General features: G+C 37.1%; 1 protein-coding gene and 1 pseudogene across 4 annotated transcripts; both read left to right on the top strand.

Annotated features, from left to right (window-relative positions):
* The first annotated feature begins 514 nt into the window (after window positions 1–514).
* Window positions 515–16343, top strand: LOC106884271 (dynein regulatory complex subunit 5). Of its 4 annotated transcripts, none has more exons than XM_089360908.1 (4): window positions 515–624; window positions 7756–8065; window positions 10602–11623; window positions 14095–16343. In XM_089360908.1, the coding sequence occupies exons 1-4, from the start codon at window positions 595–597 to the stop codon at window positions 14260–14262; spliced, it is 1530 nt and encodes a 509-aa protein (XP_089217034.1). In that variant the 5' UTR covers window positions 515–594; the 3' UTR covers window positions 14263–16343. The 4 variants fall into 4 exon arrangements, with proteins under 4 accessions (XP_089217034.1, XP_089217035.1, XP_089217036.1 ...); XM_089360909.1 differs by lacking the exon at window positions 515–624 and adding an exon at window positions 1380–1534; XM_089360910.1 differs by lacking the exon at window positions 515–624 and adding an exon at window positions 3971–4042.
* On the top strand, window positions 4152–5924 carry LOC149133069 (uncharacterized; annotated as a pseudogene).
* Window positions 16344–25225: the final 8882 nt, after the last annotated feature.

Genomic DNA, 25225 nt, shown 5'->3' with positions numbered 1-25225 from the left:
CTTTTAGCTTCTCCTAGCAGCGCACCTTACGCCGAGGCAATCTTCTAGGTATAGTGGCATTGGATTGGTTCTAGTGGTTTGATGCTTTGAGGTGAGGATAATTGGAAGTAGTAATCCAGGCGACTGAGAACAAATGTTCTCCATGGAAGAATTATGGTGTTCCTTTCCACGTTCTGAATGATCCTAGAATCCAGCTCGTGTGTCACCTGTACATTGTTGCCTTCTTAGTAAAAGGTGAATGGAATGATGCATTGCCACTCATGTAGATTCCAAGTGATATACTGACTCTGACTTTGGGATTGTAATATTTCCTACTTCCGCGTATTCTGATTTCAATCCATCCATCCTTCGACAGGTCTTGTTTTTAGTCCTGCTGAGTGTCCAGACACTCTGTTCACAAGAGCCGCTAACTACTCAAATGGGAGAACTAGTTTAGTCGCCGACTGCTTGACCATGGGACATCCCCGACCTGATGATCGTTGTTTCAGTACTCTGTCATAATGCTATAGCAACTGAATAAAGCGTTTCCTTCCTGGACGGAGGACATGCTACCTGTTAGAATCGGGATGAGCTTCCTCCTGACGATGCATTTCCATGGCTTTGCTAATATGTGAGGTCAGAGAGGTAAGCCTGTAATTCTTAGCATCTGCTCTAGTATATGATACATTCTTTTCTAACATTTTGTGAAGCTTGCCACATGAGAGGAAACTCTGAAAAAGTATCTAGAATGGTTTTGCAAGAGCTTTCTTGCATGCCTTTAAAAGAATAAATGGAAAAACATCAGTTTGATTTCATCTCATCCATGACTGATATTACATCCTTTCCTTCTCTGTCAATGTAATCTTCTTGGTGTGGATTTGTGGTGTTGAAGAACTCATCAAACTTGCTTGTTGGCAACACACACGCACGCACGCGCATACACATGAATACACCTGCGCTCGCGCGCACACACACTCACATGTATGTACATATATGAGTATACATATATATGTACGAGGTCTGATCAATAAGTATACATACATACATACACACATACATACAATCAGTCTATCTATCTATCTATCTATCTATCTATCTATCTATCTATCTATCTATCTATCTGTCTGTCTGTCTGTTTGTCTGTCTGTCTGTCTGTCTGTCTATCTATCTATCTATCTATCTATCTATCTATCTATCTGCCTACCTGTCTGTCTATTTATATATGTATGTATTTATACCATACATACGTACGCATACACAAACATGTACAGGTTACATACATAGATACACACACTCACACACTGGCGCACACACACGCACACACGCACACACACACACACACACACCAAAGGAGTCATCCACACTAATAGAGTAACGGAGTTTTCTACACAGGGTATATTTATCCACTAATCACCGTTTCAAAAACCTGTTGCTATAACAACACCAATACAGTGTATCATTTTTTTTTAATATGCACGAGCGACATATTTACTGATAGAAGAAAATACAAGCGGAATTTACTGACAATAAGTCTCTTATAAACACAAATAAAAGAGTAAGTCTTTCCTTCAAAATATGTTTGACTTTTTGATAAGTTTGTCGTTGTTATTTTTTTTAATGCTAAGCGAGACTTTATCGACTAAGCAGATCGCTTGATTAATGACTTTTTGCTATGGACTGGACGCAATTTCATTTCAGGCATCGAATATGTAGCATTAGTATGTAAATATATACACCGAGTCTTTGTGGAGAGAGAGAGAAAGAGAGCGTGTGTGTGTATACGTATGTGACAGAGATTTGGCTGTTATTTCTGTCAGATTGCACTTTACGTACGCGCATCCTTCTTAGCTCGATTATATGCGAAAAATCAAAACTTGTCAAGTTTTATGATACACAGTCATACATCATCCATCCGTTCGTCCGCGCATGGAAATATATGTTATATATAAGGGTTTTAATCGAAGAAATCGCCTCTTCTTTGTAAGCCGAGTACTTTTTCTATCGGACTCCTTTACCGAACCGCTATCTTACGGGAACATAAACACACCAGCATCAGTTGTCAAGCGATAGTGGTGGGGGACAAACACAAGCAAAAAGAAACGTATATATATATATATATATATACACATATAAACACAAGCACAAAGAAACACTCATAAATACACCTCCTGCACACGCACACACATACATAGGACGGTATTCTTTCAGTTTCCGCCTACCAAATCCACTCACAAGGCTTTGATGAGCCCGAGGCTACAGTAGAAGACACCACACAGCCATATCTGCGCCTATGTGTGTGTGTGTGTGTGTGTGCACGCACGCACGCGATTGTATGTTATGTGTTCTCTTTCTCATCTGAATTCAGAATATATTTTGACCGGCCATCTGCTTGGTAGGTAAGTCGTGAAGGAAAGCATCTTGTTTTGTTCAGCATCCTTTAAAGTATGCGTGCGTGTGTGCGTGTGTCTGTATTTGTGTGTATGTGTGTGTGTATAATATGTATATATCTATTTAGACATATATAGTTGTAGTAATGAAGTCAAACCAAATCGTGTGTAAGCAATATATTCTTATTGATAGATCTATTTACTCTTTCTTTACATCTGGCCTTAGCTCTCATTATACACATTTTAGAATTAATCTTATTCTAACTGTGGGAGGAGCTCCTGGATTTCATCCCCTGCATAAATGCTTTCTCAGTTATCCTGCTTTCCTGTATATTTGCTAAAATGTATTTATTTTCCCAAACAAATTGCACTTCATGTTGAGGCTCTGATGAAACTGTAGGGTGTTACTCAGCGCTCAACAATGAGTCCACCGAATCGTAAAACGGAAAGGACTGTGAGCTAATGAAGTTCATATGATAATCGTTTATTCTTTTCTAATCTCTATTATTGTTTCTGCGCTGAACTCGACCAACGCTTCGTTCAGAAGCATACGTGTATTGAGTTCTACACCAGGTTATTAGTATTGCAATGCCTAAGCGAAATATATATATATATATACTACACTTTATCGTGCAGTTACTGTTAATACTTCATTTAGAGAATTAACATTGCTTGTTTTCACCTTTTCGATATCAGTGAAGAATTTCACTTGAAAAGAAGATATAAGATTGCCAGGTTTTTGTCTCTCTCACCAAGGTCAGCGGCTATCGGACGCCGACGAAGGGAAATAACCCTGAAATCCGGATCCGTTCGTGCTGCAGATGTTGGTGAGAGGGATAACTACCCTTGGCAAACAGGACACAGTCGTGTGTCGATAAGCCAGCTGGAGGAGATGTCCTCCTGGGGCTAAAAGCAACAGTAACATCCACCTCTAGGGGTCAGCCACACTTAAGTGGCAATATACTACACTTTATCGTGCAGTTACTGTTAATACTTCATTTAGAGAATTAACATTGCTTGTTTTCACCTTTTCGATATCAGTGAAGAATTTCACTTGAAAAGAAGATATAAGATTGCCAGGTTTTTGTCTCTCTCACCAAGGTCAGCGGCTATCGGACGCCGACGAAGGGAAATAACCCTGAAATCCGGATCCGTTCGTGCTGCAGATGTTGGTGAGAGGGATAACTACCCTTGGCAAACAGGACACAGTCGTGTGTCGATAAGCCAGCTGGAGGAGATGTCCTCCTGGGGCTAAAAGCAACAGTAACATCCACTCCTAGGGGTCAGCCACACTTAAGTGGCAATATACTACACTTTATCGTGCAGTTACTGTTAATACTTCATTTAGAGAATTAACATTGCTTATATAGTTCAAATTTATAGAAAAACAAAGACGATGACAGGTGTAGGAACAACAAGCGTTTTAGTTTGACGCTCGGGAAAAATGGAAAAGTCTTTTACATTTCGAGCCTACGCTCTTCGACAGAAAGGAGTGAGAGGGAATAGATAGAGAGAAAATGAAAAAAAATGTGTTGAGTTCAGTGGCAAGTGTAGTAAGCAGCTATGTGGTAAGTAGCTTGCTTCCGGTCTTGCGCGTTGCAGTAGTTGCTTACTGATGAACATGTGTGGACGTGTGTTAACGCCGTCCAAAAATTGAACTGTGAGAGTTGACCGAGGTAGGTGGAATTGTTTTTTTTTTTTTTTAGCTGTTCTTTTTTTGCTGTTCTTTTTTTGCAGTAAATTTCGCCCAGCTCAGTTTCGCCTGCTTTCGGTGACTTAAATTGTTGCTCGCTTAGCGAGCAAAAATTGTGTTTCTCGTTCGTCGTTGTTGGTAGGCGTGTCGCCACAACGACGGACTGAAATTTTTTTTAGAACTTGTGTTAAATATTGTGTGGCGTTTTTTTTTTCGCCAGAAGTTGAACATTTTTGTGAACGTGAGATTTCTTGTGGATTTACCTTACGCCAAGAAGAGAACTCTGACTGCTGGATTACCTGGTGAAGAGAACTTTTTGCAGAACCTAGGATTCCCTGTCTGAGCATTGTTATTTGTTTCTCTTTTCCTTTCTTTTTTTCTTTTCTTCTAATTTTGGTTCTTCTTTCTTTCTCCTTGGAATTTATTTTTTCTTCTCTTTCATCCTGTTTTTTTCTAACTTACATTTTTGGGACTATTGTGTTGAAATATTGTATTGAACTTTTCGGACATGGCTGAAATTGAAAAGAAGGACTCTGTCTTGGAGTGGGAGATTGTCCCACCCAAGCAGTGGTTAAAGGACTTTAGGGAAAGAACGGTGGTGCTCAGAACCTACTCAAAGGCACTCGACACCATTACGGTCTTTCCCAAGGTCGAGATAGAGAGTGAGCTGGCGGAGCATCTGGCCACTATCAAGTTCATAACCAGGGGTGTCAAGTATGCAACGGTTTGGTTGCTATTTGACACCCCTGAGGTGGCTCGCAAGTTTGCGAGCCAGCCCTTAGAAAGGCAGAACATTTTGTTTCTTCCCACGTATTGTGGGAAGAAATTAACTAGAGCTTGGATGTGTGGGCTGCCACCCGGTATTGAGCCTGAGTGGATTGAGGACACAATCCGCTAGGGGCTGGGTGGCAGCGGAGCCAAGCTTCTTAATGTGAAATTACTTCCATCGGCTGATTGGATTGGGTCAAAAGCTGTTTTGACCATGTGAGCCCAATCAGCCAAAGATCTGGTATTTCCAGATTTTTTGAGGATGGCTGGGCACAGATATCCGGTAATCCTTGAAGGACGTAAACCCAAGTGTCACCTGTGTCTGAAGCCCGGCCACATCAAGAAAGACTGTCCCCAAGACCAGAGTAAGGTCCTGGAACAGTTATTGAATGTAGTTTCTCCCGCTCCCCCAGTGGAGGGAGAGACGGAGGAAGTCGAGGAGGTGGAAACCTCCTCGAAGAAAGGAAGGAAAAGGAAGAAGGTGATCAACAGTGGTTGCCCACCGAAAATCGCGGGGGAGGAGGAGGACCTTTCGGCAAAGGCGGAAGTGTGCCCTACTCCAGTGGCCCCAAAGAAAAAGAAAAAAAAAAGAGTGGAGCACGACCGGCGCTCGATAGTGCACCGCTGGCGTGTCGCGACACTCCGTTGGTGGGAATTGTGCCACCAACGGAGGAAAGCCTGTCGGCGGGAATTGTGCCGCCGACAGTACGAGCTGTGGGCTCGCCTTGTGAGGAGCAGGAATGGCTAATCGTATTCCGAAAGGGAGGAGCCCTACATAAATTCGTGAAAAAGTGTTCTAGGAAGGGTTGGAGAGAGGGAATCCTCACCTGTACTAAGGATCCGGATTGGCCTCCGCAGGTGACTGCGGAGGTCGTGTCGGATAGTGACCTATGTACGGTGGTGAAGTCCTTCTCCATCGGTGAATTCCGTCTTGTGAATTGGCCCGACCCAGACCCATCATTGTGCTTGAGTGAAGCGATAAGTCTATCGGGCGAAAAAATGTAAGAGGACGAGTGCCTCATATTGTGGGGTCATCTGACTCATATAATAAAAAATTGTAAGAAGCAAGTGCCTTAATTTATGTCATAATTTGGAACTTTTTATGTACGAGGTTCATAGCCTCAATGTGTAAATTTTATTTATAAAAGAACAGTGTTTTAGAGAAGCAAAGTTCGGCGGGCGGCTTTTGTCTTCTCCCATTATACCATCATGTTTATCATTCATTTCATCTCATTAATTTGTTTGTCTAGCCCGCAGCTACTCTGTGTTCTGCCTATATGGCAAATTATAATGAAATAAAGTAGCTTGCTTACCAACCACATGGTTCCGGGTTCAATCCCACTGCGTGGCACCTTGAATAAGTGTCTTCTACTATAGCCTCCGGTCGACCAAAGCCTTGTAAGTGGGTTTGGTAGGCGAAAACTGAAAGAAGCTCGTCGTATATATGTGTGTGTATGTATGTGTGTGTGTGTGTGTGTATGTGTGTGTGTATGTGTGTGTGTGTATGTGTGTGTGTGTGTGTATCTGTGTGTGTCTGTGTTTGTACCCCACCATCACTTGACAACCGATGTTGGTGTGTTCACGTCCTCGTAATCTAGCGGTTCAGTAAAAGTGACCGATAGAATAAGTACTAGGCTTAGAAAGTCCTGGGGTCGATTTGTTCGACTAAAGGCGGTGCTCCAGCATGGTCGCAGTCAAATGACTGAAATAAAAGAATAAAAGAATATATATTTATACATATAAATTTGACATGGGCGATTCTTTCTTATCTTGGGATTCACAGTCAAACAGCTCGGTGGAATTGCGCGAAAAATTACACAGATGTAGAATGATCCAGCGGTGATACTGGGCTTTGTATTTTTTCTTAGCTCCTATGGTTATCGAGATAATCTACTATAATAATATTCTTGTGTTTATGAATGAGAAAGGAAGGCTTGACAGATATGTAGAATGATCCGGAAGGAAGAGGTGATGTCATATTTTTTCATAGCTCCCATGGTTACTGAGATAATTTACTATAATAATAATCTTGTGTTTATGAATGAGAAAGGAAGGGGTGATTGATGAATAAGGAAAGAAGGGGTGATGTCATACTTGGTAGTGGGATGATGAAAATTGTACGCTGAAAAAATAAATCAACCAGCGTTTCAACGCTGTGTGAATATATGTATGCGTATGTGAAAGGGAATATGTGAATGTGTGTGTGTGTGTGCGTGTGTGTGTGTGTGAGTGTGTGTGCGCGCGCGCGTGCAATGGAAGTGTTCTTTGTTCGCTTAGTATTTGGGTTTATTTTTTGATTTGGTTGAATCTTGGCTGTTTTTTTTTGTTGATCAGTTATTTTTAGCGTTTTGACAGAAAAAAGTCATTCTAAAATTGTTTTTTAACGTAAGCGTGCCCTAACAAGTCGAATGCTTACACAGAGCAGGTTTTACAGCCACATCATCCTAACCGACCGGGTGAAACCGGGCTTAGCTGCTAGTATGTATATATATGTATGTATGTATGTATGTATGTATGTATGTATGTATGTGTGTGTATGTGTGTGTGTATGTGTGTGTATATGTGCGTGTGTGTGTATGTGTATTTCTTTATTTCAGTGTTTGTCCTCTCCCACTGCTTGATAACTGGTATAAGTGTGTTTACGTCTTCGTAACTTAGCGGCTTGATGAAAGAACTTGATAGAATAAATACCAGGCTTGCAAAAAAAAAAAAAAAAATACTGGGGTCGTTTCTTTCAGCTAACATCTTCAAGGCGGTGCCCCAGTATGGCTGGAGTCTCATGACTGAAATAAGTAAAGGGGCCAAAAACACGTACAGAGCTGTTTCACTGCCTGATGAGGCATCAACGCATGTTCTCTGGTAAGATGAACAACGTACACAAAATGGACAATTTACGTAATAAGCAAATTATATATTCTGTATTTGTAGACAATGCCAAGCAATTCAGAAAATAAGGATTCCAAAGACATTGGAGAAGAAGGAGAAATAGAGAAAGATCAGAATTCTGCAAGTGACGAAAGAAGAGATAGTCAGCATGATGAGTTTAACAACGTTGTGGAAAATGCAGAGGCATTACTTACTGAATTTCCAACATCATTATCAGACACATTTTTATTAAACCCTGCTGCTGACATGCGCAAAATGAGAAGAATCATCGCCGAAGATCCATATTGGTCATTGGCTACAGTGCCGTTACTAGAAGAACTCTGTATCAGACATATTGTCGACAACTTTGAATGTAAGTTGTTCATTTACTTTGTCATAATTTTAAAATCTTGGGTGTGTTATCGACAGATATTTCGCCTTCATGTTTTAATTGTTGTGTAGCCCAAGTTCGGTTTTGACTGAGCAAATTTATGATCAAAATACATTCGAGCAGTGACTATCCTATCTTTGTTTTCAAGTATCATGTATCTGAACCGGCAATGTCAACTGTAGAGTTTAGATAGTTAAAAGCCAGTAGGATTCAATGAAAATTTGGCTGTTCTTTGTAATAGGTCATGCAAGCGCGTAGTGGTTTGTTTTTGGTTTGCTCATTTTTATGTAGAGTATAAATATCAGATACGTCTGGCTGAGCCAAACCATTTCCAAGCTATTGACTATAGTGAAATAGCGAAGGTTTAAGTTTTGAGTGACGTGAAAGGACTCTGTGAATCGATCCTGTCTCATAGTAACAGTAAGCTGTCTTAGCTGGCCACCACACTATAGTGAGATGAAAAGTTTAAAAATCTGAGAGCTGTAATATGAGTAGATGAGTTAACTGACGGTATTAGATAAATAAGTCACACTTTTCCTCGTTAATCCAAATTTGATGGTGAAGATTATTTGGATCGTATGTATGTATGTATATATGTATGTATGTGTGTATGTATGTATGTATGTATGTATGTATGTATGCATGTATGTATGTATGTCTGTAAGTGTATGTAAGTATGTATGTATGTTCGCTTCAATTTTTAAACTTTTGATTCTGTCCTATAAGGAAAGAACTGGTTTCTATCAAAAATACAAAGCTCCATCGTTGATAGCAGAGACATCTATGTAGATAACAGAGACAACGTCATATGTTGGACCTATTTACCGTTTCTTTGCAGATTGTATTTTGTAATATGCATTTTAGTTGGTTGATTTCTTTCCCTGAAAAGCCCAGGCAATACTAACAAATCCAAGTGCACTAATTATTATTAGTATAAATACGAATTTATATTCTAGGCTATTTCTTTAGGGTAAAAACTTGTTCTGAGGGTGCTGTTGTACTCTGTCTCCGAATGCAGACAGACAGGCAGGCAGACAGACAAATGTCTATCTATCTATCTATCTATCTATCTATCTATCTATCTATCTATCTATCTGTCTGTCTGTCTGTCTGTCTGTCTGTCTGTCTGTCTGTCTGTCTGTCTGTATGTCTGTCTGTTTATGTATCTATCTATCTGACTGGCTGTCAGTCTGTCTAACTACACATCAAGCTATCAACACATTATACGTATAGTGGAGTAGCCACAAAACTAAAAAGACCGCACAACCGCACCACGAATCTCTCTGAAAATATGAGAACTGAGTATTGATTTATTAATCTTACCAATGCAGGTAAATTATGTAACCATATAATTTAAGTAACAGACGTAGTTAAATATAGTAAAAGTGAGGTATGCTGGAGCACTTTGCGGTATATTATGTAGGGCTGTTTACCTTAGAATGAAAGTTTCTTTTGATCAGGTACAAACACAACTGTATTTCAGAGGAAGGAAAGTAAAAGATGTCAGTTCTCACATGGTGTAAACATAGTGAAGTATTTCGACTTCTAATTAAACTCGTACTAGGAAGTGGGTTTAGTGGAGTTAAACTCTTATTTCAAATGTGTCTGGCAGTTGAAGTCATAATCCTATTACATATGCATACTATTTCCATGCATACATTCTCTGGTTTCTGAAAGCAAAGCGATGGTCGAATACGAATAAACTATGACGAAATGTCGATATGTGGTGGTGGTGGGGGAAAGCTAAACTCTGTTCTACATATCAATAGAATTATATACCATTCTCACAGTCTTGCCGTCTCCGCAATATATTCACTATTCTAACTAAGCATCTCATACAGCTTATTTATTCATTGCTTTCATATTGGAATTACTTCTGTTCGGCTCGTGAATCCATGGGGACGTTGCCTTTGAAATACTTTGACATGGTGAAGGTTAATGCATGCTGAATCTGCTACTAGGTTTCAATTCTGCCTTAACAGCCTTGCCTTAACAGCCTTAGATAATAAATAGATATTTAAAGAAGCTAACACATACACAGACATAGAAAGAAATTGACAAAGGTGGCAGCCTTGTCAGAAGACTATATTTGATATACTTAACTAAATAAAGGGAGAGGAAATAACGTCCCTTGATCACTAAATCACTTAAAATTTCTCCAACTTATGAAAAATTAGTATAACACCAATTAAAATGATCAAATATAAGTATCTAGCACTGCTGTCACTTTGCAATCTGTTCTATTAAAAAAAAAAGATTATGTACAGTTGCTTTTTAAATGATTTTTTCTGTACATTTGCTAAACTGAATGCATTGGGAAAAAAAAAATTTAAATGCAAAAGTAATCTTCGTTTTAAGTTTTCGAAGATCTAAGTATATTCATAGAAAAATTTTCACCGGAATAACTCTATAGCTACGCTGGGACAAAAGTTAGATAATTAAAAGTCAAGACTATTCACAAGGGGTTACTTCACTTAATGACTGAATTTGACTGACTTTATTTCTTATTCAATTTCAGATAATTCAATATATTTTAAAAGCCTGCGACCTGCGCACAAAGCAAGAGTTCTAGAGACGTTATCGGTCAACTTGCCTCTAAAAATAACAGCCGAACTTATTGAAGAAGAATGCTATTGGGAAAGGTGTTGCAGGAACCGTTGGGCACTCTGCAATGTCGCTGATTACGGCAACAATTGGAAGCGGATGTATTTTGAACGAAACCTAGAGCATATCATTGAGTTCTTTGTACCTGAAAAAACTGATATAAGGGAGTTAAATGAAACTTTGAAAGTCTCTTCAAATTTTATCAAACGCATTGACATTGGGCAATTGCTGCCACCTGTTACCCTAGATGAGAAATCCATCGATTTTTTAGACGATGGCTCTGATTCACCAAGCGAGAAAGAACATGAGTGCGACCATTTCAATATGTATCCAGTTATGAAGGCACTGACGTCTCTGGAAGAACTGCATCTGACTTACAGTGTCAGAGACTGTGGCATGAATTTTACTTGGTCTATGTTTCATTTCACTAAAAATGATTGCCAAAGGTTATCTGAAGCCATTCAGTCTTGTAAAACACTGAGAGTTCTTCATCTTCATCGAAGCAAAATTGATGATGAAAAGACACGTATGCTGATGTATCATTTACTAGATCATCCGTCTATGGAAGAAATTGATTTGTCACACAACTATATTGGCGATCGTGGTGCCAAAGCAATCGGCAAATTGATAACCAGCTGCGATAGGATTTTGAAACTTACATTATGTAATAATAAAATTGGGATTATTGGAGGACAAGCCCTAGCACACACTTTAATTAAGACACATAAACTAATGTTATTAAATTTAAGGTTAAACAGAATTGGTGACGAAGGAGGACATTGCATTTTCAAAGCTCTGACAAAAAATACATCTCTTCAAGAGCTGAATGTGGCGGCCAATAAGATGGGAGAGTCAACTGCAATAGCACTATCTCAAGTCCTTAGAACCAACAATAATTTGGTATCCATTGATATTTCTTGCAACGATCTTAAACAGGTAAGTTTTTCATAGAAACAGGAAATAAAAATGAATAAGCGAGAACAAGAGAAGAGAATATTAATTATATATATTAATTATATATATTCGATACTTCTGTAACTTTGCTTATCTCTAGGTAGGTGCAAAAACTCATGTTTATCTCATGTCTAGCATGGCAGGTCCTCCTAGGAGTTTGTGCTCCGCTGGTATAGCTCTCAGGATCATTATATTGTTGAAATCATCATCAGCACTATTCAGAGGTTCATATTTCCTAGTTCAATTCTACTCTAAAAAAAATACTTCAGAGTAGATTTATAGTCTGTTCTTTTAACGGTACAAAAGGCGGAGATAAACATTTGCTCTATAGGTTTGCTTATAGTATATGGAATGTAACTGAAGTATGATATAGCATAACGATTATTTCACAAAATACTTTTTTGAGTTCGCAAACAGAGTGAAAATATTTTCGCCGAAGAATTGTATTATTTCTCCGCTGTAAACAAACTCATTTTGAAGTAAAAAGCATTCAATATGCCTGAAAGTAAATTTGGCGGCAAAAGGAAGTGCAAAAGTTTGTATCTTATCAGTCGCACACAAATCCTTTCATCTGTCAACATAAGATAGCTCTCAATTCTGTTAATCTCTTTTTAATCCTGATTGTTTTGTGTCTTGTTCACAGACAGTATTCCCTCTCTATTCTTAGCCTCTTAAAATTAAACAATAGATGTCATAAAATAATAAATCGTCAATATCTACTACTGATCTACAATAGAAGGAATATATGCCGAAGAAAACCATTAGATTCTAATATATTGACTAATCTGTTACGAGTATTGTGACTTAAGGTGCCAATGTTTTATTCAGAACATCGTTCTAGTAGACAGATCGATATGATGATAATTATAGTCACAGTAATGAAAGAATAAAAAATATGACTCCCGTACAACATTGGAGTAGTGGTCTGAAAGCTTATTAACAATAGCAAAATAATGACGAAGCGATGTACATTCAATATTGTTTGTGTAAAATTATCAATGACAATTCATAGTCTGATTTTTCCCAAAAAGAAAAGAAACACTATCTAAATCAGACTATATGTTTATGGAAGTACATGTGAGCTTTCTGACCTCGAGAAGAGATATATTGAAATAATGACGTCTCATTTTAACAGATATATTTATCAAAATTACATAAAAATATCTTGAAATACTAAAGAGTAAATTTATCCAAAAGAATCGCCATTAGCTTCAACCACGGCCTCCAGACGATTTCGGAATCTCCAGGAACTATTCTGGACGTCTCCTTGTTTAAGTTGCTGACTGCTGTCATAATTCTTACCTTGAGTTCATCTTTGGTGTTACAAGGAGTTCTGTTCTCGCTCAACTGCGCTCCACACATAATAATCAAGGGGACTACAGTCTGGGGAGTACGTGGCCAGATGTTAAGGATGATGTGGTCGCAGAGATTGTTTGACAGCCATGACTGGATTTTCCTGCTAGTGTGACATAGTGCAGAGTCCTGTTGCTAGACATAGGGTCTTCTAGCAGCCACTTTCTTGACCCAGGGCAGCACCACCTCTTCCAGGCACTTGATGTAGGCCTCTGTGTTGAGTGTGAGGCCGTGTGGGAAGATGAATGGAGGCAACACTATGATGTTGACTGGATGTTTGATTTTTATCACTCTCGGTACATTTCCCCAGATTTTTTCTCACAGACGGTGCCCAACTGACCCTACTATACTGTGTAGTCAACAAAAATAAAACAAACTGTGCATGCGTGAAATTAAAAATATAAAATACCGATAATTTACCTATCGCACCCTGTATATATATATATATATATATATATATATATATATATATATATATATATATAATGTTCCTGGTGTGCGTGATGTATATAACTTCTACTTCCGTAATGTACACACACATGCACAAGCACGCACTCACGCACATAGACATATATGTGTACATATGTACGCACGCAAATGTGCTCATTCATGTGCACTCAAACACTCCTACACACTTAGGCAGACGTTCTCATTCACATGCTCTTACATGCACACACGTATACGCACGCAAACACACACACACACACACACGCAAACACACACACACACACACACACATGCACGCACGCACGCACGCATGCACTCACTCACTCACACACATACACGTACGCGCTAAGTTTCATTCTGGAATCAAAACGTTTTTCGGTCATGTTGCTAAAGGTTTTTGACGCTCCTCTCTACATCAAAGGATTTGTGTTTAAGTTTGAAATTCTCGCACGCTTGTGTGTGTGTGTGTGTGTTGCGAGTGTTGCGTGTATGCATAGACATTACTATGCATGCAAGTAGACAAATTGTCACATTTTCATATATGCATACAATAACAGAGGAATTTATATGTATGTACACAGATGCATCTATTTAAATAACCAAACTTCAAAATATAATCGCCGTGTTTCATGATTTTCTCGCTTCCGTTTCAGGATGGTGGCAAACTGATCAGAGAAAGTCTTGAGGTAAACACAACAGTCACACACTTGGATCTTAGACTAACAAACTGTGGTCAAGAAGCGGAATTTCGGATCAATCAAATTTTGGATCAGAACCAGGAAGCGAATCGAGAAAGATTATTAGAAGAAATGCGCCATTAAATCCGACACTTCTATTGGGTTTCTTTTATATTTAATGAAAGCTCTGAGTTATTTTCTTTTTATTCACTGTTATTTAATCCTGAATCTTTTGCTTTGTCGAGCAACATCGGCGAACCGAATTCACAACTCATTTTCTATTGGAAATTATGATTCATGAATAAATGCTTTGCATTTATTCTGAGAGAAAGGCATGCATATTACAAATGTCACTACTCATATTAAAAAGTAAAGCAAATTCTTCAAACTGTCCTGAGATAAATGAATATTTTCTGCTTTTGTCATTGTGAAAATGACACGTTGTTACTGAGATGCCTTTCCCAAGAGAAATATTAACTTATGTAAATGAAGTAAAATGCAAAGTATTTCAGCTGGTAGTAGAAATTTTCCCGAAGTAAACTAGCAGAGTACATATTAACATGGTTAGAACTCGCTGGACGCTGAATAATATTTGGTTCTTTTGTGGCTCAGTTCACAGAATAGTCCGGTATTTTAAGGAAAGGAAAATCAGTGTGTTTTCATGCCTTTCGTAAGCTTATTAATAAGTGTAGGTGAAATAGTTGCAAACTGCATTTTGTTTTTGTTTATCGTATCGCGCATCGAGAGCTAAAAACTCTTGTCAGTTCATTGTAATAATTTTTATGTACCGGAATCCTAATTTTTTGAAGTATTGGAATAAGTGATTCACAGAAATTAATGTAACACTCTGTATGCTTTGAGTTCAAACCAGGCTGATGCCGACTATAGGTTTTATCTAACTGGGGACGATAGAATAAGTATCACTCAGGTAGTGTGTTCGGTTAAGTCGTTTATATTTTTTGTTTCACCAAAACCATCAGGGCAATCTATAAATTTAATTAAAATTGAGGGTTTATGACATTGTTTCTGATTTATACTTTACAGTATCTGTAAGTTTCAAGCTTATAGTGACAGTACATTTCAGGTGAGGTGAGTACCTTAAATTATCAATTAGTTTCATGTTAGGTGAGTACTTGACAGTGTCAATAAATTCCGTAGTTCGTCTGTGGTAAAGAGTACCAATATGCTTTAGAATCGGTATCTAACATACAGTACCAGTATATCTCCCATTTTGTCACAATCTTGGAGTGTCAGTAAGTTCTAGGCCCCAGGCCTCGTTATTACATAAGGTCGGTACATCAGTACATAAAATATAGTACCATGTACTGATGGAAACTGAAACGTTAAATCAGTACTTTACATTCAGAATGTTTCAGATTCTTTTAGTATTAAAAAGCTTCCGCAATTTTCAGGTTCCGAGTCAAAAGTTTCGAAGTTCGTCATATCACATTGTATCAGTAAGCTTTAGGATCGGTAAATATCTGATAATACTTGAAAGTTTTAATACTTTACAATACTGGTCAGGAAAAGTTAGTGTCAGAAAAACCTCATGTTCTGCCAATAGTCTATTAAAGGTGAGTGAGTAGATATCAGTGTCAGATTTAGGTTTAGTCAGTACTTGACGTTGTAGTTTTCACGTCTTGTTACAAGACATGCCTCATAAGTTTAAGTTCCAACATTTGGTTACAATGTCATTTAGTTTCAGGTTAAGTGAACCTCTCAGAGTGTCAAAGTTTTAGGTTCTATCATTTATATATAGTGTTAGTAATTTTAAAGTTAGGTGTGTACTTTACAACGTCAGCAAGTTTCATAATAAATTAAGAATATACCTTAGCGTTGGCAAGATTCAGTTCTCGACAGCATCATAGAGCGTCAACCTGTTTAGTTTTCTGGCTGTACGGCTCATATTCCCTCAATATTTTAGATTGTCACCACGTGAAAATGGTCACTTAACATATTTCTAAGTTTGTACCTTTCGTATTCCGTCAGTACTTAACAGTATTTGTTTGTGCTCAACAATTTTAGTTTAAGTGTCTCCATTTGAGTGTCAGTAAGTTTCAGGTTCGTCAGAATCTTATATTTCTTTCTTTCACGTAGACATGTGTCACAACCCTATTAACTTCTAATTAATTGCGTAGTAATTTCATAGCAAATTATATTGTAACTTGTGAAGTTCATTTCTGTCTCGTTATTGTACAACTCTCAAATACATATGAATCAACAAAGCATTTCTTGCTCTCAAGTTTGTCTTTTCTTCCTTTCTTTTTTCTTTCTTTCTTTCTTTCTTTCTTTCTTTCTTTCTTTCTTTCTCCATATATATATATATATATATATATATATATATATATACACATACATACCTCCATGCACATAGTCTTGTATTTTTATGTACACACACACACACACACACACACACACACACACACACACGGCTGTGCATGCAAGCGTGTGAGGGTAGATGTTGGGTGCGTTTGAAAAATCACGTCAACAACATCCTAAACTCTATTGAAATGAAAACAAAACTAAAATCAATCAATAAAGAAAGCTAAGCAAGAAAACCGATATAAAGCAAAAGAAATGTTGGAGGAAAGCGTGACTTAATGTTTCTGAAAAAGAAAATGTATGAATAAATGATAGAATATGTTTATAAAAAATGTAAACTATTAAATAATCGTGACTTTGTTGACATTATAATGATACTAACTTTGAATTTATAAAAGGTGGGACGAAGAAAAATTTGGAGGGAAGAAAATAAATGAATTTACCACTCCCTTGATTCCAAAAACGTTGGTAAAAACCACTTGATTCTATTAGTAAGTGTGAGGCATTTGCTAATTAACCTGGTGATTATTTGTTCGCAGGTGCAAAGGGCTGGATGAACTGGGTTTCAGAATTCATGAGTTCGCATTTTGTGACCGGCGTCATCGACAAAATTAAAAAATTACTCGTACCTCATACCCAGTACTGTGCTCTTACTATATTGCAGATTGTTTTAACGCGTTGTCGATGCTTAACTTTTAAAAGTGGTGTATCTCACTTTTAAAACATTTAAAAGTGGTTTATCTCACTTCTGTAGATGGTAATGAGAGTTTATGGGGGTGAGGAAAGAGTATAGACTAGCAGTGCATTGTTAGGCTGCAGTAACCTACCCCAGCCGGAGGCCTAGACCAATTGTTTGCAACAGAGCGATTAGTTTAAAAGTGCCAATGCGCTCCGTTAGCTTTTAATATTCAGTTATTTTCTTTAATCTATCCAAGAGCTCCTCCTTAGCTATCACACAGGGCTTTCTTGTGACAATATATATACAAAAGTGTGTAGAAGACTCAACTTCAATTAGGTTTATTACATGTGGGACTTTTTATCTGTAGGTAGCAATGAAGGCATTTTCAGGTAGATAAAAATAGCATCTTACCGAGCCATGAGTTTCTTAAATAGTATCATTGAATACACTCGATACTCAACGACCCGGTTCACCTATTTGTAAATATGTGTCATGCATAGATATAGCTCATCAATGTAACCAGCAGCAACGAAATGTGCTCCGTTAGCTTTTAGTATTCAGTTTTTTTTCTTTAATTTCTGTCTGTGATTGATTGATGTACCTATTCCAAATCTTATTCAGCTGAAGCTGGGATTTCACCCTATCGCTGCTCTAAGCTATCCATTTCCACAATATTCTTTCAGGTAACTAGTAAACAACTACTGGTTTTTGAAACAAAAATACTGCTTCTTTTAGATTTTGTTGCTAACGACAAAGCAGCACGTAGAATTGTATCTCGACTGCAATTGGCACGAAGAGTCAGTTTGTGTCGCTGTTTGACCCCTTGTTAACTCTGATAGAACAGAAAAGACCCTGCAGCCTTGATCATCTCATCTTTTCGTATATCTATGACTAAATTGCTTAATATGTCTTTCCTGATAATAAGATGCGATTCGAAGGAACTTGGCTGCGATTTCTACTAGATTAATTGATTTGTTAGAGACTCTCTCATTGACTCTATCAGTAGTCAGTTATTGATCATTGTGGCCAGTTACTGATCATTAGTGAACACTACTATTACAATTATTGCCAGCATGGCTTTAGCACTACTAGGTTCCTTTACATGCAGATGGCTATTCTGTTTGTGCGTCAATTTTTTTTTAATATGTAGTAATCCCTCACTATATCACTGTTCACCTATCGCGGCTTATTCTTTAAGCTTACGTCTAATCTACTGTGGTGTTGTCTTGTATTTATAATTAAATTAACATATACTAATTATAAAGATAATAAAAAAATATACAGTACAATACTGTTTCTACTTCGCGGATTTTCACCTATCGCGGGTGGTTTTGGAACATAATACCCGCGATAGTCTAGGGATTACTGTATACTTACTCTCGTGACTGCACTTTGGCACAATTTCTTAAAGCGTAAGAAATCATGTCTTGAAGTATTTGTTTCGGCTCCTCACGCTTGAAGTTCAAATCCTACAGTGGTCAACTTTATTTTCATTACTTTCAGTGTCAATGAAATAAAGTACTGATCCTTGGTTACGGAATTTAAGTGCCGAGGAAGTCCCTTAATGTGTTTCTTATGGCTCTTTGGGTTCTGAGTTCTTGAGTGGTAGACTTAATTCACTGTTTAGTTTAACACTATCCCATGGATGTCTTCTGGTAAGCTTTCGAACGAGGTCTTGAGTTTGAGATAACTTTTCTCCTTTCATTCCGTCAACCACGAAGGCTATGAGAAAATACGTCATAAGCTCTGTCTTTCTCTTCTTTATTAAAGGGTAGAAAATATTAGCAGTTCGCATGCAATGTTCTGTTTTGATCTGTTCATACAATTTCAACTACGGATTAATTTATTGTGCGTTTTACTGATTCCTTCCTCTTTCAGATTTCTGATAGGCATAGTTTGGTTGAATTTTCTTTTCGTTTCTGGATCAGAAAAGGGTTATCTAGAAAATTGTTAATACTTGGTCCTAAGTAAGGCGACGAGATGGTAGAACCATTAGACGCCGGGCGAAATGCTTAGCAGCATTTCATCCATCTTTATGTTCTGAATTCACATTCTGCCGATCTCCATTTTGCCTTTCATCCTTTCAGGGTCGATAAAATAGGAACCAGTTGTACACTGGGGTCGATGTAATCGGCTGTCCTCGCTCCCACCAAATTTCAGGCATTGTGTCTATTGTAAAAATAATTATTTATTCCTAAGTCAGCCGTTACTGAGTTGTACTCAAATGGCTCAGTTAGGACTAAATAATTCTATAGCAAAAAGTATTTCAGGCATTATACAAAGCAATTTCTTCTTCCCATTTTTGAGACAGCCAGGTCGAACAATCCCATTGAGACACAATCATTGTCTCGAGCTGGAAGATGAGTGCTCTGAGTATGCCTGCTCTTAACATATTTTCTGTGAATCAGCTTTATTTTCTTATCATATGATATCAGGTTCATATTCCTGTTTGAGTTCGTACTCTTTATACTTAGTTCATACTTTGGCACTTGCTCTTGTGTAGACAAGATGTGAATTTCCTATAATTCGAATTAGATGGTACTTTGGCTTGTTTCTAAGTATTTCAGACCAAAATGTTTGTGGTGCTTCAGTACCATTCACTTTTTTTATTCTGTTTTTTGTTGAACAGCTTGTGTTTGCTGATGATTGTGCTACCAAACCCTGACAAAGCAGATATATAATCGAAGGAATTTTAGTCGCGAGTCTCTTACTTGGTGTAGCTAAGGCTCCATTATTTAATGGAGCCTTGTTACTATTTGTTTTATATTATAATTCGTGGACAAAAGCGTTGTTGGTTACAATTTTTCAACTGATTTGTCACTGATTATCTGTATTTCTGACAACGTAAGTGACAAAACAATTGTATAACTCGATGCAAGACAATTGTTATGGGAATTATTTCGTAGAGCACTGATTTTAAAGTTTTCTTCCTAGTGTTGTCCTTTGCGGACTCCCCGCCCCATTTGATTGAAGTGCTCATTTTAATCAACAATTAAAGAAAAATTGAATGTTAAAAGCAGAGTCGTATTTTATGTATATGAACATGGCTGATAGTTATTTTTCGAAGTCTGTTTATTTCGAGGAAAGTGAATGACCTTGCATAAGATTACTGTACACACACACACACACACACACACACTCACACACATATATATATATCGATATTTAGAGAGACAGAAAGTGGGAAGACACTAAAGTAGTAAGAAAAGTGAGAAAGAATAGACGAAACAAGCAAAGGTAAAGCGATAGAATATAAGTAAAGATATACGGTACACACACACAAAGGCGCGCGCGCGCACACACAGAGACCCACACACACACACACACGTGCACGCACATGCACACGCACGCACATGCACACGCATACATTTAAATTTACTGCGAAGTTCTAAAATTTTTTTAAGGAAAGAAGTCTCAAAAATGTAACTTAAAGATAAAATAAATTTAGGTAATCCCAGTTTTCGTATTGTGTGTAAGCGCTTTCGTTGATCACAGTCGACTGTGTAAACATTTTGTTTCATGAACATATATATTACCCCAACATAAAATTTCTATGTACTTTTCCGCCCACCAAATCCTCTCATAAGGCTTTGGTTAGCTCTAGGCTATAGCAGAAGACACTTGCCCAAGATGCTGATCAATGCGATTGAACCCACAGCCTCGCCTGCACCTATACACATACATACATACATACATACATACATACATATATATATATATATATATATATATATATATATATATATACCATATTTTACATATTTATTATATCATACCTTGATACTGTGTGGACTAAGATCCCGTGGTATTTATAGAGTATTAAAACTGTCGGTATACAAATTAGGGACCCCTTCATAGAGTAACTACTGCGTTTGTTGAGTATATAAACAGTTTGGCTGCTTGTTTCTATGGAGACTGTCAGAATGATGTAGACGCATCTGATGAGAGCTCAATAAGGTTCGAAAATCGATTATGATTGTTCGTAATTTGTTTTTCAATTCTGCGGAGAAATAGCTAAAATTTATATCGTATGTTACATACACATATATATTCTGTTATTTGTTTCAGTCATTTGACTGTGGTCATGCTGGAGCACCGCAATAAAGGGTTTTTAGTCGAAAAAATTGATCCTAGGACTTATTTTTTGTATGCCTAGTACTTATTCTATCGGTTTCTTTTGACGAACCGCTAAGTTACGGCGATGGTAGTGGTGGTAGGGAGACAAAGACAGACAGAAAGACATACGTAAATATATATATATATATATATATATATATATACACGACAGGCTTGTTTCAGTTTCTGTCTACCAAATCCAATCACAACGGCCCAAGGCTAAAGTAGAAGATACTTGCCCAAGGTACCACGTAGTGGGATTGAATCCGGAACCATGTGATTGGGAAGCAAGCTGTTTATCACACAGTCACGCCTGCGCACTGTATAATATATATATATATATATATATATATATATATATATATATATATATATATATATATATATATATGTATATATATGTATATATACATGTATATATATATATATGTATATCTATATATATATATGTATATATATATGTATATATATATATGTATATATATATATGTATATATATATGTATATATATATGTATGTATGTATGTATGTATGTATGTATCTATCTATCTATCTATCTATCTATCTATCTATCTATCTATCTTAGCAGAAACATCAGTCATCAACTGAGTTGAAAAAGGCTGCCAAAATTGTACTATGAGTATTGAACATATACATAGAAATGGCTGTTAACTTTCGTGTAGATGATAGAGCTGTATCCTTCTCGCCATCATATAAGAAATGAATGACTGTCAACTTCGATGTAGATTATAGAGCTGTTTCCTTCTGGCCAATAGCATCGTGGGTGCATGTAAACTTCTGATCTATAATCTCTACTATTTCAGTCTCTAAATGAAGCAAACATCGCACAGACTTTGGCTTGTGTAGTGCAAGGTAACTAAATCAAAGTTAGGGGAAAACTAAAATCATATGTGCTATAATTTATTGAACTTAAGTATTACAACAAACAAAATTACAAATAGCTTGTCTTAGACGAATAGCCTGGTGACTCGAAGATATAAATATAAAATGAATAAAAACAATATAATAATGCTATTAAAGTGCACACAAAATTTAATTAGGAATATATAGTAACAATCTATCTTCGTGAGTAGCATACTTCTTACACATAGAATAATGATGGAGACAATTGAAGATCAAACATCGTAAAACGTGAAAAATAGACCACGAATAATTTTCCGATTTTAATTTCACCTGTGCTTGCGTTTAGTTTTGCTGTGTCTGGGGAGAGTCATTCTGTTTTGACGCCTTATTAACACTCACCGGTTCGATTTCCACTCATCTATTTATTCATTTCTTCTAAAATTTTCGTTCCTTCTTGCAACGTCTTCAATAGTTGTTGACTCTGTCCGTTATCGGAGCTGCGTTTCTTCTTTTGTTTGTTTGTTCGCATGTGTGTACGTCAGCGTTCATGTGTATACACACATGTATGTATGTATGTATGTATGTATGTATGTATGCATGTATGTATGCATGTATGCATGTATCTATGTATGTATGTATGTATGCATGTATGTATGCATGTATCTATGTATGTATGCGTGTGTGTATGCATATATGTATGTACGGATGTATGTGTGTGTGTATGTATGTACGTATGTATGTATGAATTCTTGATATTCATATGTTTGTGTGTACATGTTTGAGTACTTGTATCTAATTTATCTCCCTTTGACCGGGCATATTTTTAACTTGGGACTGTGTTATGTGCAACATTTTGGAAAAGGGCTTGTAGCCCCCTTAGGAAGGCACCTAGAGGCTCGGGACAACTTCCATGCTCTTCCTCATAAAATTTTACCCAAGAATTAACTTTTAGTTTATATCTATTGGGTTGGGAGATAATCCATGAGCGTTGTTTTCAAATTTATTAAAAAAAAAAAAAACTACAACGAATCAATCAATTAATTCCCGTTGTTGTTTACGATTTCCTATCATCGTTCAATAAGTTTTTCGATGTCTCGAGTTTTACTCAAAGAATTCAATCTTGACTCAAAGAATTCGTCTTGACTCAAAGAATTCGTCCAACCAAGCCATCAATTCCACGTCATTATTGAACGATACACTGTGCAAAGCGTTCGAAAGCGGTCCAAAGTGATGAAAATCTGACGGCGCCAAGTCTGGAGAGTTTGGAGGATGAGGCAACTCTTCCCATTCGAGTTCTTAAATCGCGGCTTTGGTTCATATTAGTGATATGATGACGGGCGTTGTATTGTAGAAGAACGCCATTTCGCCTATTTGTTTTTTTTTGCTGAATTGAGTCGGTGCAGTTGTTGAACATAAAGCTCAAGCAGTTCGTAATGGATTATGCCTTCTCAGTTTCACCATACATACAACATGGTCTTTCTTCCAATAAATCGACAGACAGACACATACACAGACGTTCGTCTTTATTATATAGATATATACAAGTATAATATGTATGTGTGTGTATAGATATTTATTTCCACAATAGCTCCCACTCCAAACCAAGCAGAATCGTCCAAACACAACTTTCTATCAACCCACACCGTATAAACATACTTTACCACAGCTCTTCTTTTCCACTTTTTATGCATCTACTTCTCAGACCTTCATGCTCAAGCGTAATTTTACATAGCTACACCTACTTCACCTAATTTTACATAGCTTCACCAGAAAACAACTTCCGAAAGCTAAAAGTGATCTAAGTGTAGTATAGTCCCACGATGGCTTGCAAGTCAAAACTTCAAAGTTACAGTTACCATTCTCGTAAAAGTTTAATAAATTTGTACTCTACTAAAACTATTGAGTAATTCATCAGTTTAATGCTATATTGTTTTTATATATATCGTAACACAAACACACATACATATGTATGTGAGAACAGGACAGAACTTTTCTGACTTCAGTTTTCTTATCAAGAACTATAAGACAGACATTTTTGGTAATCCTTCAATTACATTAAATCGTGCTTCCAAGTCTAACTTGCATAGGGTTAGTCAAAGATATATGCTAAAGTAAAACCTATGGTTAAAGAGTTAAGACGTGTCTTAGGGACAATTCTAGAGATGTAATCCACTGGCCTGTAAAGGTAGAAATGAAGTAATATTTTCATTCCTTATGTATGGTTTTAACAATTATGACCTCTACTTTCCATACACTCATCTACAGGGCTCCTATCTTTTGCAGAAAGACATCTTCTTTAACTTTAACAGAAATAGATATTATTTTAGCAGTGAGGAACACGATTGGTATCATTCGATGAAAATGATTAGACTAAAAAACCTAGACATTCAACATAAATATGTGCTCATTTGACTCTCCAAACATTAATGGTAATCAATATCGTGATGATTCTTTCTTCATTGCCATTAATTATTCTCTATCCCAATTGGAAAGACTTCGGAAATTACAACATAATTTTTAAAAATATAATTTATCCATTATGATTGAGAAAGGCATTAAAATTGTAAGTTTTCTAAATTTTAATTTAAATTCTTGTCTTTATTATCCATATCATACATCCAATAAAGCACTTCTCTATATACACGAAAATATAAATCCAGTACTCCTAGATCCATTATGGTAGTTTATTATGAAATATTTCAGTTAGAACAATCCTCCGTGACAATTAGTTATTCTGAAAGATCTGCCGTTAAAGAAAGAGTAGGATAAAGGAAAAGAATAAAGATCCTTCCAAAGTCATATAGACTTACTGGACCGAATTCTCGGTTTCCATGGTTCATATATTCTCCCTGGACAGGAGGCCGGCCCGTCGCAGGATTGCTCATTTTTGCCAGCTGAGTAGACTGGAGCAACGCGAAATGAAGTGTTTTGCTTAAGAGCACAACGCGCCACGCGGTCCAGGAATCGAAACTACAATCTTACGACCATGAGTCCAACACCCTAACCACAAAGCAACGCGCGTCCACAAAGAGTGAGTAGGCTTAAGAGGAAATGTAATGTAAACTAATACACGCATACAAACCCAGACACATACCTGTATACATATATGTATACATACGCATATAT

The sequence above is a fragment of the Octopus bimaculoides genome, chromosome 12 (genome assembly GCF_046866305.1).
Source record: "Octopus bimaculoides isolate indiv1 chromosome 12, ASM4686630v1, whole genome shotgun sequence".
Lineage (NCBI taxonomy): Eukaryota > Metazoa > Mollusca > Cephalopoda > Octopoda > Octopodidae > Octopus > Octopus bimaculoides.
The sequence above is the reverse complement of the archived record's forward strand: the minus strand, read 5'-3'. Positions and strand labels throughout refer to the sequence as shown.

What these genes read in the sequence shown, in the direction of transcription:
- LOC106884271 (XM_089360908.1), top strand. Translation starts at nt 595, where the DNA reads ATGGCTTTGCTAATATGTGAGGTCAGAGAG. An exon ending in TAATATGTGAGGTCAGAGAG is followed by an intron (nt 625 to 7,755) that starts GTAAGCCTGTAA and finishes CTGTATTTGTAG; the next exon opens with ACAATGCCAAGCAATTCAGA. An exon ending in CTTGCAACGATCTTAAACAG is followed by an intron (nt 11,624 to 14,094) that starts GTAAGTTTTTCA and finishes CTTCCGTTTCAG; the next exon opens with GATGGTGGCAAACTGATCAG.